This window comes from Cucurbita moschata, unplaced genomic scaffold (genome assembly GCF_002738365.1).
Source record: "Cucurbita moschata cultivar Rifu unplaced genomic scaffold, Cmos_1.0 Cmo_Scf00014, whole genome shotgun sequence".
Taxonomy (NCBI): Eukaryota; Viridiplantae; Streptophyta; class Magnoliopsida; order Cucurbitales; family Cucurbitaceae; genus Cucurbita; species Cucurbita moschata.
In genome coordinates this window covers 2,050,325-2,062,371 of record NW_019268530.1, presented here as the reverse complement: position 1 = coordinate 2,062,371, position 12,047 = coordinate 2,050,325, and the positions used below count along the sequence as shown (strand labels likewise).

General features: G+C 38.7%; 2 protein-coding genes across 3 annotated transcripts; both read right to left on the bottom strand.

The window, feature by feature from the left end:
- Positions 1 to 763: 763 nt before the first annotated feature.
- On the bottom strand, positions 764 to 3,677 carry LOC111452052. Its single transcript, XM_023092580.1, has 5 exons — positions 3,395 to 3,677; positions 3,264 to 3,308; positions 2,872 to 3,147; positions 2,604 to 2,785; positions 764 to 1,367 (listed from the first exon to the last, which is right to left on the bottom strand). Exons 1-5 carry the CDS (start codon positions 3,606 to 3,608, stop codon positions 1,173 to 1,175), a joined length of 912 nt encoding a protein of 303 aa, XP_022948348.1. The 5' UTR covers positions 3,609 to 3,677; the 3' UTR covers positions 764 to 1,172.
- Positions 3,678 to 4,833: 1,156 nt separating this feature from the next.
- Positions 4,834 to 11,683, bottom strand: LOC111452530. Of its 2 annotated transcripts, XM_023093298.1 has the most exons (8): positions 10,466 to 11,682; positions 9,141 to 9,431; positions 8,488 to 8,616; positions 8,283 to 8,363; positions 6,366 to 6,419; positions 6,213 to 6,286; positions 6,080 to 6,136; positions 4,834 to 5,386 (listed from the first exon to the last, which is right to left on the bottom strand). In XM_023093298.1, the coding sequence occupies exons 1-5, from the start codon at positions 11,364 to 11,366 to the stop codon at positions 6,391 to 6,393; spliced, it is 1,431 nt and encodes a 476-aa protein (XP_022949066.1). In that variant the 5' UTR covers positions 11,367 to 11,682; the 3' UTR covers positions 4,834 to 5,386; positions 6,080 to 6,136; positions 6,213 to 6,286; positions 6,366 to 6,390. The 2 variants fall into 2 exon arrangements, with proteins under 2 accessions (XP_022949066.1, XP_022949067.1); XM_023093299.1 differs by lacking the exons at positions 4,834 to 5,386; positions 6,080 to 6,136; positions 6,213 to 6,286; positions 6,366 to 6,419; positions 8,283 to 8,363 and adding an exon at positions 8,689 to 9,064 and having other exon boundaries at positions 8,505 to 8,616; positions 10,466 to 11,683.
- Between the last annotated feature and the right edge of the window lie 364 nt (positions 11,684 to 12,047).

Here is a 12,047-nt window from a genome sequence, read left to right as displayed (position 1 = left end):
AAAAAAAAAAAAAAAAAAAAAAAAAAGAGCCAAAGCCTAAAATTTCATTCATTTAAGTGATTAAGTTGAATAATTATTGTAATTTAAACTTTAAATTTTAATAAATGAACGTTAAAAAAACTAGAATCAATGTTACAATGATAATGGCTTTATTTACTTAAAATTATTTTAGAATTACAACCGATTAGAATATTCTTATAATCATATCGATACACTTTTTATCTCATTTTTTGAACCATTCATAAATAAAGTTTTTAAGATATATTCACATTTTAAATTGATAAGATTAAAAGTAATTAAAATCTGCTCACCCATCTGACGTTCACGTAAAAGTTGAGAGTTTTCTTGAATTTAATAATTTAAAATAGAAACTAACTTGTACTTTTGAGTCGTCAGCTTCAGCTCATTCACAACTTGCTCGCTCTTATATTGGGACGGCAAGAACAAGAAGAAGGATCAAAACATCAAAAGCTTTTTTGAAAAGTTACGTTGCTTAGAGAAAAGTAGCTTTTTTTTAATGTGAATTCCATTGCCTGAACCTATCCTATGCTCCTCGAGCTACTTACTCCCGATACATTTTGGTAAGTCGAGTGTTGATGGCCTTCTCCAGTAGAATTACCTAATTCTATCTTTCCAGTAAGTCCGTCCTCAACTTCGTAACAATAAACTTTATTATAGCATCATCCAAACTTAGATTCTAAACAACGTGGTATCCAATCTAGTTTGAAATTCAAAAAAAGGTGGTTCGATATGGGTGTAGAGATAGGAGTCTAACGAGGAGTATCCACATTGATTTTTGTTAAACATAGTATAAAAATTCTACAACAAAGGTCAAAATAATAACTATGAGAGAGGGAGAGATTTGAAAGTTCAAAGCAAAAAGGGGAGGCCCTTTGGAGCCCTTACCTTACACTATTCAGGACACAAAGACAAAAGCATGCACGTGAAGCCACAAAGAACAGATATTGAAATGGCTGAGAGGCAAAGGCTTATAGGACCACTAACACCAACACAACACACAATCCTTTATGATACCCACCCCTCTCATCATCTCCAATACCAACCCACATTCTCACCTGCCCCTGTTCTTCCATTTTGCTGCATTAACACATTATCCAAATCTCTGCTTTTCCATGTTTTTTAATTTGTTCTTAGCTTTTTCACACTGTTTTTCAACAACCTTTGAGTTTTAGATCACAAATTAACCTCTTTCTTCTTGATCTCTCTTCTTCTTTCTGCTTCTTCTTCTTCATCATCCATGACAAGCATCCTCCTTGCTTGAACTTCTCTTCTGCTATTGTTTCTCTATGTACTACTTCCTTTTCTTCTTCTTTTGCTCTCTCCTCCTTCAATTCTCTCCTTATCACCTGCATTCAGATAACGTTGCTTTATATCAGTGTCATCTAAAAAGGCTTTTTAAGGCCTCGATGCTCATTTGGGTAATACCCTTATTGTTGCTTAATGGACCACTAAGGTGTTAGGAACCACTTTAAGCATAAGCTCTCGTGGCTTTGCTTTTGGTTTCCCCAAAAGGTCACATATTAATAGAGATGTATTCTTTACTTATAAACTCGGGATCATGGAACTACCTCCTGACAATCCTCAACATAAGGGAATATACATGAAAAAAAGAAGATCTACGACAGCATTTTCAATGAGAAATATTAATACAGCTCGAGATCTTGATGTAAAAGCAAAGGAATATGTATGAAAAGGAGAATTTTGATGGGTCCCCCCCTAAGGTAGAAGGAAAGAAAATGAAATAGACACCGAAGAACGAAAGCGAACAGATACGTATTTCAAGGAGGGAAATTTGAAATTTATGCAGTAATTCAAGTGTTGAGACAAATCTCTCTAACACCAAGAATTGAACTTTCTGTTTGCTTCTGAAACTTAAGGCTGGGTTTTCTGACATCTGATATTATCACTTTATTTTCTAGAAAAATATGTTTCTATGGTATAGAGATAATCACAACCGTACGGGCTGGAAAGTAGGCCAATATGAGGAAAAAAATAGTATCAAAAAGGGACCAAAACATAACAACTTGTGGCTAACAAAAACAGTCCCCCACCTTGGGTGGTTATAGCACTCTGTTTCATGACATGTATGGGGACAACCCTGATTTGGTTGGCTCATCCTTGGAGGGAAATAGATTGGAGAGAAAGCTTCTATGTCTGAGAAAGCTGAACTTCACTTATGATCCACTTGTTTCTTCTTGTAGATTATATTCTTTGAGGGTTAGGCTGACAGTTCAATTTTGCATTAAGCTTTTATCTCAAGCTATGGACAAAGGCCATAATGTTGGGATCCCAAGCCAAATTGTCTCAAACGTTCACTAAAACTAAGTCTCATTCTGAAAAATTAACATCAATAACAACTCATTTGTTGGCTGCCGTGTTAACTTATGAGCTTATCAGTGTGTTAACACTATATTTATAAACAGTATATGAATCATAAACTATCCTCTTAATGGAAAATTTGAGAAATGGTTAATTTGAGAACTCCTTTCAAATTTTCCATTTAGACATTGTTGAAATCAAACTACAAGCATCAGACGAATATAACAAAGATTATAGCCTATGAAAGATTGGAGGTGGCATACCTCTGTCTCGGGAGTACTTTTAGAATTGGAATTAGGCGAGTCTTCTTCTAATTCGCATCTCTTTAATGCTCTCTCCATGATAGGAGGCGTGGAAGCAGGACTAGGACTGTTTGAACCAACGACTGTTGGTGTGCTTTGAGTTCCCATATCTCTGGTCATGCCATTGGCTTCCACTTTGTTCTCTGAAAATCACAACAGGAATTCAAAATTTTCCAATCCCAAATTCGATCAAACTCGAAATTCTAAAGAAGAACATAGATGATTCGACCTGGAATTGGGAGTTTCTGAACTAGTTGTGAAATAGAATATGGCTTTGTTCCAATTTGCGAATGATTGGAATAAACTAAAGGAGCAGATATGGTAATTCTGTTCGCTAAGTTCTTGAATGACCTCCCACTAAGCGATTTTGCAGACAAACACTCCATGGGAACTTCCCCAGAAAGTGGATTACATATATACTTCTCAGCTTCATTCCACTTCGAATTCAACGTAAACCCATCAAGAGAAAAGCATTCCCAACTGTTAAGCGACCTGGCTTGCAGTGCTGCACAAGAAGCAGCACCCAATCACAAAAAACAACCTCAAAATTCCCAATTCCAGAACACGCATTTTCAAGAACACCTTGTAGGCAAAGTAAAATCCGAATTCAAATAAACTCACCCTTGATAGCATTAGTGAACGAATAAGTAGCAGGGTCAATTTCGTCTGCAAACAGACCCCAGATAAGTTAAAGAACAGAGGAATCCATAGCAAGAATCAAAACTCCACAGAGAGAAAAAGAAAACAAAAACCTCCGAAAGGGTATCCAGGAGAGGAGGCGGTGCTAGTGACGGTGGTGACATTTGATCGAAACGACCTCGCGTCTTCTCGAAAGCTTCTGATGTAGGACCCGGAGAATCGCCTGGAAATGGCGGGGTCGCGGCCAATTTTAGCCTTTGCCGCCCATTCACGGAGGCTGAACTCCGGTTCGTCTCGCCGGTGAGAAATGAATGGAGGTTGCTCCATGAAAATGGAATTTTGAGCTTAACAAATTTACCAGACCTTCAAACTTTTCAATACTCAAATGCCTTGTGCTTTGGGAATGGCCACTGTTTTTCCTTTTATTTCTAGGAGTTTTTCAATTTGAAATTTAAATATTTTTCTTTTTGTTTTTTCCACGTCAGCATGTATAGAAATTCAAATAATCTTTATTTATTCTTTAAAAAACGTTGGTTCTTTTTTAAGAAAAATATATGATTAATCGGCTAAAATTGAAATATATATACATACTCACTTATACGTATTCTAAGAAAATTTTTAAGATGCCACCCAACCCTGAACGTTAAATTTCTCCAAGTAAAAGACTCATCACTTTAGAGTTTTTATGATTGAGCCACTAAAAAGAAAGGTAGCCCGACATTCTCTTGCACCCATGTGATATGATCATGTTACTTACTCTTCTTACTTTTCGAGTGAAGATTATCTTCAGATAATGATGATATGATATGCTTTGATATACATTCGCCTTAGTGTCGTGTTTGTATGTGTATATATATAAAAGAACATGAATTTAAAAGATGATCTCGTACCATAAGAACTTTTGAGCCAAGACGACTAGTATGCATTATGCAAGAGTATATGATCTGCATAACATCATGTTGTAGTCACATGATGGTGTTATGAGTCATGATGAAACCACTCAACTTAGTCACATGAATTGATATAAGAACAATATAAGAACAGTGCCACTTTAAAGTAAACGTTGTGTGGCGAAATCGTGTCGATCTCCAATGTTTGGTAGACATGGTCGAGATTAAAGCGTTAGAAAAAGAGAGATACAAATAATATTCTCCTCATCTTCATGTCTAATCAGTAATCACTGTCTTCCATGAGAAGATATGGGTGGGAAAAAGATGGGAGGGGGAGAGCATAAGATATGGATGGAAGTGTGAAGTAGTTATCTTTGAGTTGTATGAGCAAAAAGGAGTGGATGAAGGGACGAAAATGGCATGCGCACATGTGATGGAAGCTATCAACATTGTAATGACAGTGAAGGGTTTCAATTATGGGCGTGGGAGGGTCCCAACTGTTGGGGACTCATCATACCCATCAATTCTGTCTCATCTAAATGCAATCCCATGAAAAACAGAGGCTCTGTTCTGGGGCTATGGGCTTCCATTGCCCTTCACACAAACAACTTTCACTTCATTTGGCTGAGGAGCTCATACAACTGTAACAAAAATTTGAATGATGAACAAAACAAATGCAGATTTAGCAGTCTAAACACAGTAAAAAGTTCTCAAAACAGTCATCTCTGAGAGAAAATGTGTTCATCTGATGAAAAGAAAAGAACAGCTACATTCCCGAATGAGAACGAGTCGTAGATGCATATATAGATTCAAACTAGAATGTTGCGAGTTAGGAAGGTTTCATGCAATTATGATATTCATCTTGCAACACTAAATCCAGCTCAAGGTCTCTGTTGTGTTGTATCTTTCATGATAGCGGATTGAATAAATATACGATATTCTGTCTGCGAGTTGAACCAAGATGCAACGAAACAGACGTACCAATGGCTAGCATGCTCGTTTCTTGGCCCCAAACTTGTCTTGCAGCTCATGGATGCAAGGCCAAGGCTAAGCAGAGGGGGTGGCTCTATTCTGTTGAAAGACTTCCATCACATGTGCATTATTCCCTATTGGGTTGAAAGACTTCCATCACATGTGCATTATTCCCTATTGGGTTGAAAGACTTCCATATTCAGAATTTCAGAACTTCATAAAAGAATATTCCCAAGCATTGTCCTGTGCCATAGACCACAGATCTCAATCAGACAAATAATAATATTAGATACTCTTGATGCAAAATAAGTCTGGAGGATTGTGAACATATATAGAAGCAAAAATTAGATTAATTCAGTGAAATCATCTCTCGAAGCAGAATAGATCCAGTCCTTTCAAAGAAAACTGAGCGAGACGAGAACTTCATTACGATAGACGGATGTTCAAAACAGGTTATAAACCACCAATGGCATCAAAAAGACCAAAACAATATATATATGAAAATAAAACAGATAAAGACCCTAAAAGCTTTACGAGTAAACCACCGCTAACAGATATTGTTCACTTTGGCCCGTTACATATCGTCGTCAGTCTCCCAGTTTTAAAATGCATCTCTTAGGGAGAGGTTCTCACACGCTTATAAAGGATGCTTCGTTCCCCTCTCCAACCAATGTAGGATCTCACAATCCACCCTCCTTTGGGGGCCAGTGTCCTCGCTGGCACACCACCCGGTGTCAGGCTCTGATACCATTTGTAACAGCCTAAGCCCACCGCTAACAAATATTGTCCGCTTTGGCTCGTTACATATCATCGTTAGCCTCACAGTTTTAAAACGCGTCTATTAGGGAGAGGTTTCCACACCCTTTATAGGGTGCTTCGTTCCCCTCTCCAACCAGTTTCTCAATAATAAAAAGTTGAGTAAAAATAAAAACATACCTATTCAGAGCGGTCTTCTTGAATCTTATTCACCATGGACATGGACATGTGAGAAGACTGCAGTACAGTAACACAATAATTAGGAACCAAGAAGCCACCATGAACTAACTTGTAGAATAGGTCAGTTTCTTACTTGAGCACAACATGAAGCCAAGAAGCCACCACTCTGGACGAGATCATCTAACACAGCCTTGAATGAAAAATGTCCTACAAATAACCAAGAACGAAAAACGAACATTCAAGCGCATGCATGAGGAAACGTGCGACAAGATAAGAAGCTGCTTACCCTTAAAAATGGCACCGAGGAAACTTCAGGAAATTGTATACGCATATAAGCTGCCTGCTTAACAGAAATCAGCATTGTTGACAACGGAAGAAAATGCCATGATAAAGAACAAAGAACAAAGTTTGAAAAGTATATGATGTTTCTTGGCCGCAGTACTTTTCCTTTTTTCATTTCTTTTCTTTTCTTTATTTGTATATAAGAATTACAGGATATTATTCGAGTTTTACAAGCTACCATGCGTATGATTCAATTAAAGGGAAATTTTTCATTGGTGGCAATTCACATGGTCATTTTTGTAAATAAGTTGATAGAAAATGAAGAATATACAAGGTAAAAAAAAAACCGACGAAGCAAGCGTTAGCACAAAGATCTTCTTTCCTTTTCGTTTTTATAGCTGGCCAAAGTAGCACCTATCCTTTCGCCTAATCCCTCTACATTTTCCTAATTGTTTATAGTAATAATCTTCTCGTCCTAACCTTAGAACACACCTTGATTTCCCTAACCGTCTCCATAGAATGAGGATGCACAGCTGAAGGTCTAATTATCACTTGAAACCTCCAACAGTAGAAGTAACTTTGACCACTTTTATTTGAGGTGCGAGATCTCACATCGGTTGGGGAGGAGAACGAAGCAATCTTTATAAGGGTGTGGAAGCCTCTCCCTAGTAGACGTGTTTTAAAAACCTTAAGGGGAACCCCGAAAGGGAAAGTCCAAAGAGGACAATATCTGTTAGTGGTGGGTTTGAGTCATTACAAATGGTATCAGAGCCACACCGAGCGATGTGCCAGCGAGGAGGCTGAGCCCTGAAGGGGGTGGACATGCAAGGACGATGGGCCCCGAAGGGGGGTGGTGGGGGGTCTCACATCGATTGGAGAAGGGAACGAGTGCCAATGAGGACACTGGGCTCCAAAGGAGGGTGGATTGTGAGATCCCACAGACGGCGATGCGTAATGGGCCAAAGCGAACAATATTTGTTAGCGGTGGGCTTGGCTATTGGCATCCGAGTCACCCGGGCGATGTGCCAGCGAGGAGGCTGAGCCCCAAAAGGGGGTGGACATGATGCGGTGTGCCAGCAAGGACGCTAGGCCTTAAAGGGGGGTGGAATTGGGGGGTATCACATCGATTGGAGAAGGGAACAAGTGTCAGCTAGGACGATAGGCCCTGAAGGAGGGTAGATTGTGAGATCCCACATCGGCTGGAAAGGAGAACGAAGCATTCTTTATAAGGGTGTGGAAACCTCTCCCTAGCATACACGTTTTAAAACCGTGAGGTTGACAGTGATAGGCAATAGGCCAAAGCGGACAATATTTGTTAACGGTAGACTTAGGCTGTTACATGAGGAGAAAGTCATAGCTCTACCCAAGATGCTACTTAGTTTCTCAACCATTAAATTTCATTAGAAATCATCACCATTTGATTACAACCAGCGGTCCTATTTACGGTGTACGTGGCTGGAGTTACAATTAGAGAAATATAATAGTAGCCCTGAAAGAAAGCTCTCCAACCTTTGATTGATCATTGGATTAGAAATGGCAAAAGGGAACTACCAGTTGACCCTAAAAACATATATGAAGTAACTAGTATGCGCACAAAGTTTTCCATGTCCCCGAGCCTCCACGTTTTGCACCTACAACCCGTGGTTAAACTGGATAAAAGTCTCTATATTGATTAGACCAAATCCAAATTAGTAGTGCATTTGGGATCCTTTTTCGAATATACAGAAAGTACTTTCAAAAATAAAATGGTGTTTGGCAGCCAATCAAACACTACAGGCACTCAAAATAGCAGGCAGGGTAGTTCCATTTGCAACATAATCTTTAAAACACAAGCAATGATAGCATGCAGCTTAAATCAATTTTTTTCGCATACAACAACAAAGTGTTTGCAGGAACTTCGATACGAATAACAAGAAATTACCTTGTCCAAGAATTAAAACAGCATTCGCGCTCAAGGATGTTATATCTTGAATCTTTTCACCAGCAAATATAACTTGCATATCTGGCAATAAAAACAACCCAAAGTTGGGACTAAGTTGAGCATATACGCAATTCCTAGTTCTTGATAATACAAATACTATTCAGACCAATAAGTTATAACCCGAAACATCTGCATCGATAGAGACCTGATATTTTTTTCATCGGGACTTCCTCGCTCTCATTTCCCCTATTTTCAGTGACATCAGAATCAACATCAGGTATCATCATCATATGAACTGAATGTTGCTTGTCAGATAGCCACACAGTTTGATTCCCTGCAAAAGTATTATATTTCTATTAGTTCTGAGAGTTGTGAAATAGCAACAAGCCAAACATCACTTTAACACCTCTCAAGCCCTCAAAAGACTCTATTATTCTTTTCCCTTCGCAGGCCCCATAAAACAACACACTCCGTAGCCTGCCACGAAAACCTTTCTTTCTCGGAATGGAGGGTAGAGACTAAACTTCTCAATCATCTCTTTGAAACCCCTATGTCTATTCAAACTCAAGCCGAACTCGTTGTTTGCTCTAAACAGCATCGGGTAAATTACAGCTCCATAGGATATGATCGGACGTCCTTTGACACCTGTCTACAGAGAATGCAACATCGTGGCCCAATCAAATTGGGCATCTTGGGGTTCCTCCAAGGCTCACACTTGTACAAACTACTTCGGCCAACCTTCCAGTATATTTTTTCTCTCTTTCAAGCACCTAATAGAATGACTAAAAACAAGGAGAATCCTTTGAAAAGGTAGCAAAGAGAAGAAACGTATAGAACAAAGAATTCAGACAAGCATACTTATGGATGTATCAGGAACGCTGGTCAGCGTTTGAACTTTCATTAGATGAGGCAATGGTCGAATGTTGTACGAAAAATCTGATCCATTAGCACTGCTAGCAAGGTGCAACAGATGTAAATCACCAACAGAGTCCAGGATTAAGATTTTCCTGGGAGAAAGTGCTTGAATTGATAATGCCTTTAATGGCATCATTTTTGCAGATCGCAGATCTTCATTTCCTCTGCCCTTCAGTGCCACAAAATACAGTCCTTCACTCGAATCTTGTCTCAGTTTTACAGATCTTGATCTCACTGCAATTAAAAATACACGATCAGAGGCATATGCCAACAACTTGACAACTACAATGTTTTGGCATGAACGAGATCCAGAAATTATAGCAATAATAATAATATAATAGACATTGAAAAACAAAGATCGTCACTCCAGCTAAGGATTTCGTTTCAAGTGGAAAATTGGTGAACTGTCCAAGTTTTTTTTGGATATGAATGAACTATCCAAGTTTAACCCCTTCAACAATCAGTAATTTACCATCTAGAGGCATCCTTATGAAATAAACCAAAGGACGACACCTTCAGCACCCATGTCCGGGCCATATAAGGAAAACCTAAAAACAAGTCGTTAGCTAATATAATAGATCAAACATATGTTGTTGTCATGAAAAGTATTCGAGTGCAAATCAGGTAGCTGGCCACAGTTAAAGAAATGTTGCGTGTATCCATCCAAAATGAATCAGCTAAAAAAAACGATACGTCTATCTGCGATACCCAACAAGGAAGGCTTTATTTCATATCCCATGGATCATTGAGCTTCACATTATAATTGGCAGAAATCTTGAATTTAGATATTGTTTCAATTCAACCTCCCCAACACCAATGCAGCAACTCGATATCAACTCGATAGATTTCTCCCGTCTCCTTCATTTATAATGAAGCAAGCTTTCTTGGACACTCCTGTAGTTACTAAAAGCATACACTTCGAATAAAGCATTGTTCCAAACTCCTCAAACTTTTATCGCTCAGTCTCAAACTTCAGCACGTATCAAGCCAATGGAAGCTGATAAATTATCTTCAATCTGTGACCACAGACTCAATAAACTCCTACCACAATTTAAGTTCAAGGATAAATTCCTACAAAGAAATCATTGTTAACATACGATAATCACGGATTCGCCTAGTGTTTGAATTACTCTTACGCATAGCAAATGCTCCCGGGATTAAACTTGTGATTGAACTTTCAGAACGAATAAAAAATCAACAAAGTATTAGCCAAATTCCAGGATACACGACCAATATGGCTAATAAGTCATATAGATTTCTTAACTCACCAGAATCAAAATGTTTGTCCATCTTCCCATCCAAAGATCCATTGCAAATCGCTGAACTTTGAGCACCATCACTTCTACTGGCATGTTCGTTGAGTCCATTGTTGCCAACAAAAAGGGAACCACCATTCAAGTCTGTACCACCAGAAGTTCCATAAACTTCTCCATGAGGCAAAAATGACTTGTGAACTTCACGTTTGGCATACAGATTTCTAACTTTTCGCCCACGCCCTCTCACAAAAGGCCTCAAATTAAGAACCCTAACTCCATTATCTTCCCCCAAAAGCAAATACCCAAAAGAAATGCTAATCGACCAAATGGGTTTGCAGCAGTCAATCACAGCACACCTCATCAATTTCAAATCCATCACATCATCCCTACCATCACCGCCGGCCACCATCTTCACCGCAAAAACCCATATCTTGGAGCTCGAAATAGAGTAGATGGCGAAGAAATTGACCGACCCAGCTAAACGAACCGAAAGCCCATGTCTCAAATTAACCAAAACACCCAATTTATCATCAGATCGAAGATCCTTCTGCGTGCAAACAACTCGAACTCTCCTGAACAAATTACAAGTCTCCAAAACATAAAAGCGGAGGAGAATTCGAGAGCCGCCCTGATGGGGGCCAGAGACCACAAACAGAACTTTAGAATCAGAGTTGGAATCAGAATTCCGAAGCGCAACGAAGGCCGCAGAAGAAGAGGGAGAAGGCACAACCAGTTGAGGGGACGGAAGGGAGGAGAGAAAGGAAGGGGAAAATGAAGGGTAGAGAGAGAAAGAAGAATCAGAGTGCATTAGAGCAAGAGAAAGGGAATGGGGTTCGAAGAGAAAGGAAGTGATTTGAGGGGAAGAGAGAGAAGGGTTAGGGAGGCTAAGCTTGGTGGCCTGTACAACAACCATTAGAGGATCTTAACACCAGAAACGCTTAAAACCTTTCAAAGAGACAGGAATCGATGGTGCTGTAGAAGAAGAAGATCGAGATTGAAGGGAAGCATTCTTTTGATTTGGGTTAAGAAACCGTAACTCAGGGCTTTGGGGTTGGGTTTGGGATTTGGCTGCTCCACTTGATTAGTGTTCGATTGAGAAATGCAAGACCCGGAAGTCGAAAGTTTCAATTGGGTGGTCAAAATTGAAGGGATTCTTCCATTTCTAGTTGCAGACGAAGGTAAAGAGAGAGAAACGACACACCAAGCCATTAAACTTCAATACATCTAAACCCTTCTCTCTATAATAACTAATGGAAGGAAGTTCAATCTCCAAAATTACTTTTTATTGTTTAATATATGGTTTTATTTATATATATATATATAATTTATATTTGAGCTCAATTCATGAGTTATTAAATAAAAATAAATTTATAACAAATTCATAAACTATTTAAATGTACGGTGTTAAACATTTGATTATAATCATTTTACTTTTCAGCCCTTGTCTTTTCCCTCTCTTTACCAAACTTTTGTGCGCTTGGTGTCTGTACCTTTAACATGTCTTGTTTTAGACTTTTGGGTGGCAAAATAGTAACTTTCCCTCCAAATTTGTCATGTTTTATTAAACCTTTAATAAGTTTCCTTTTGAAAAATT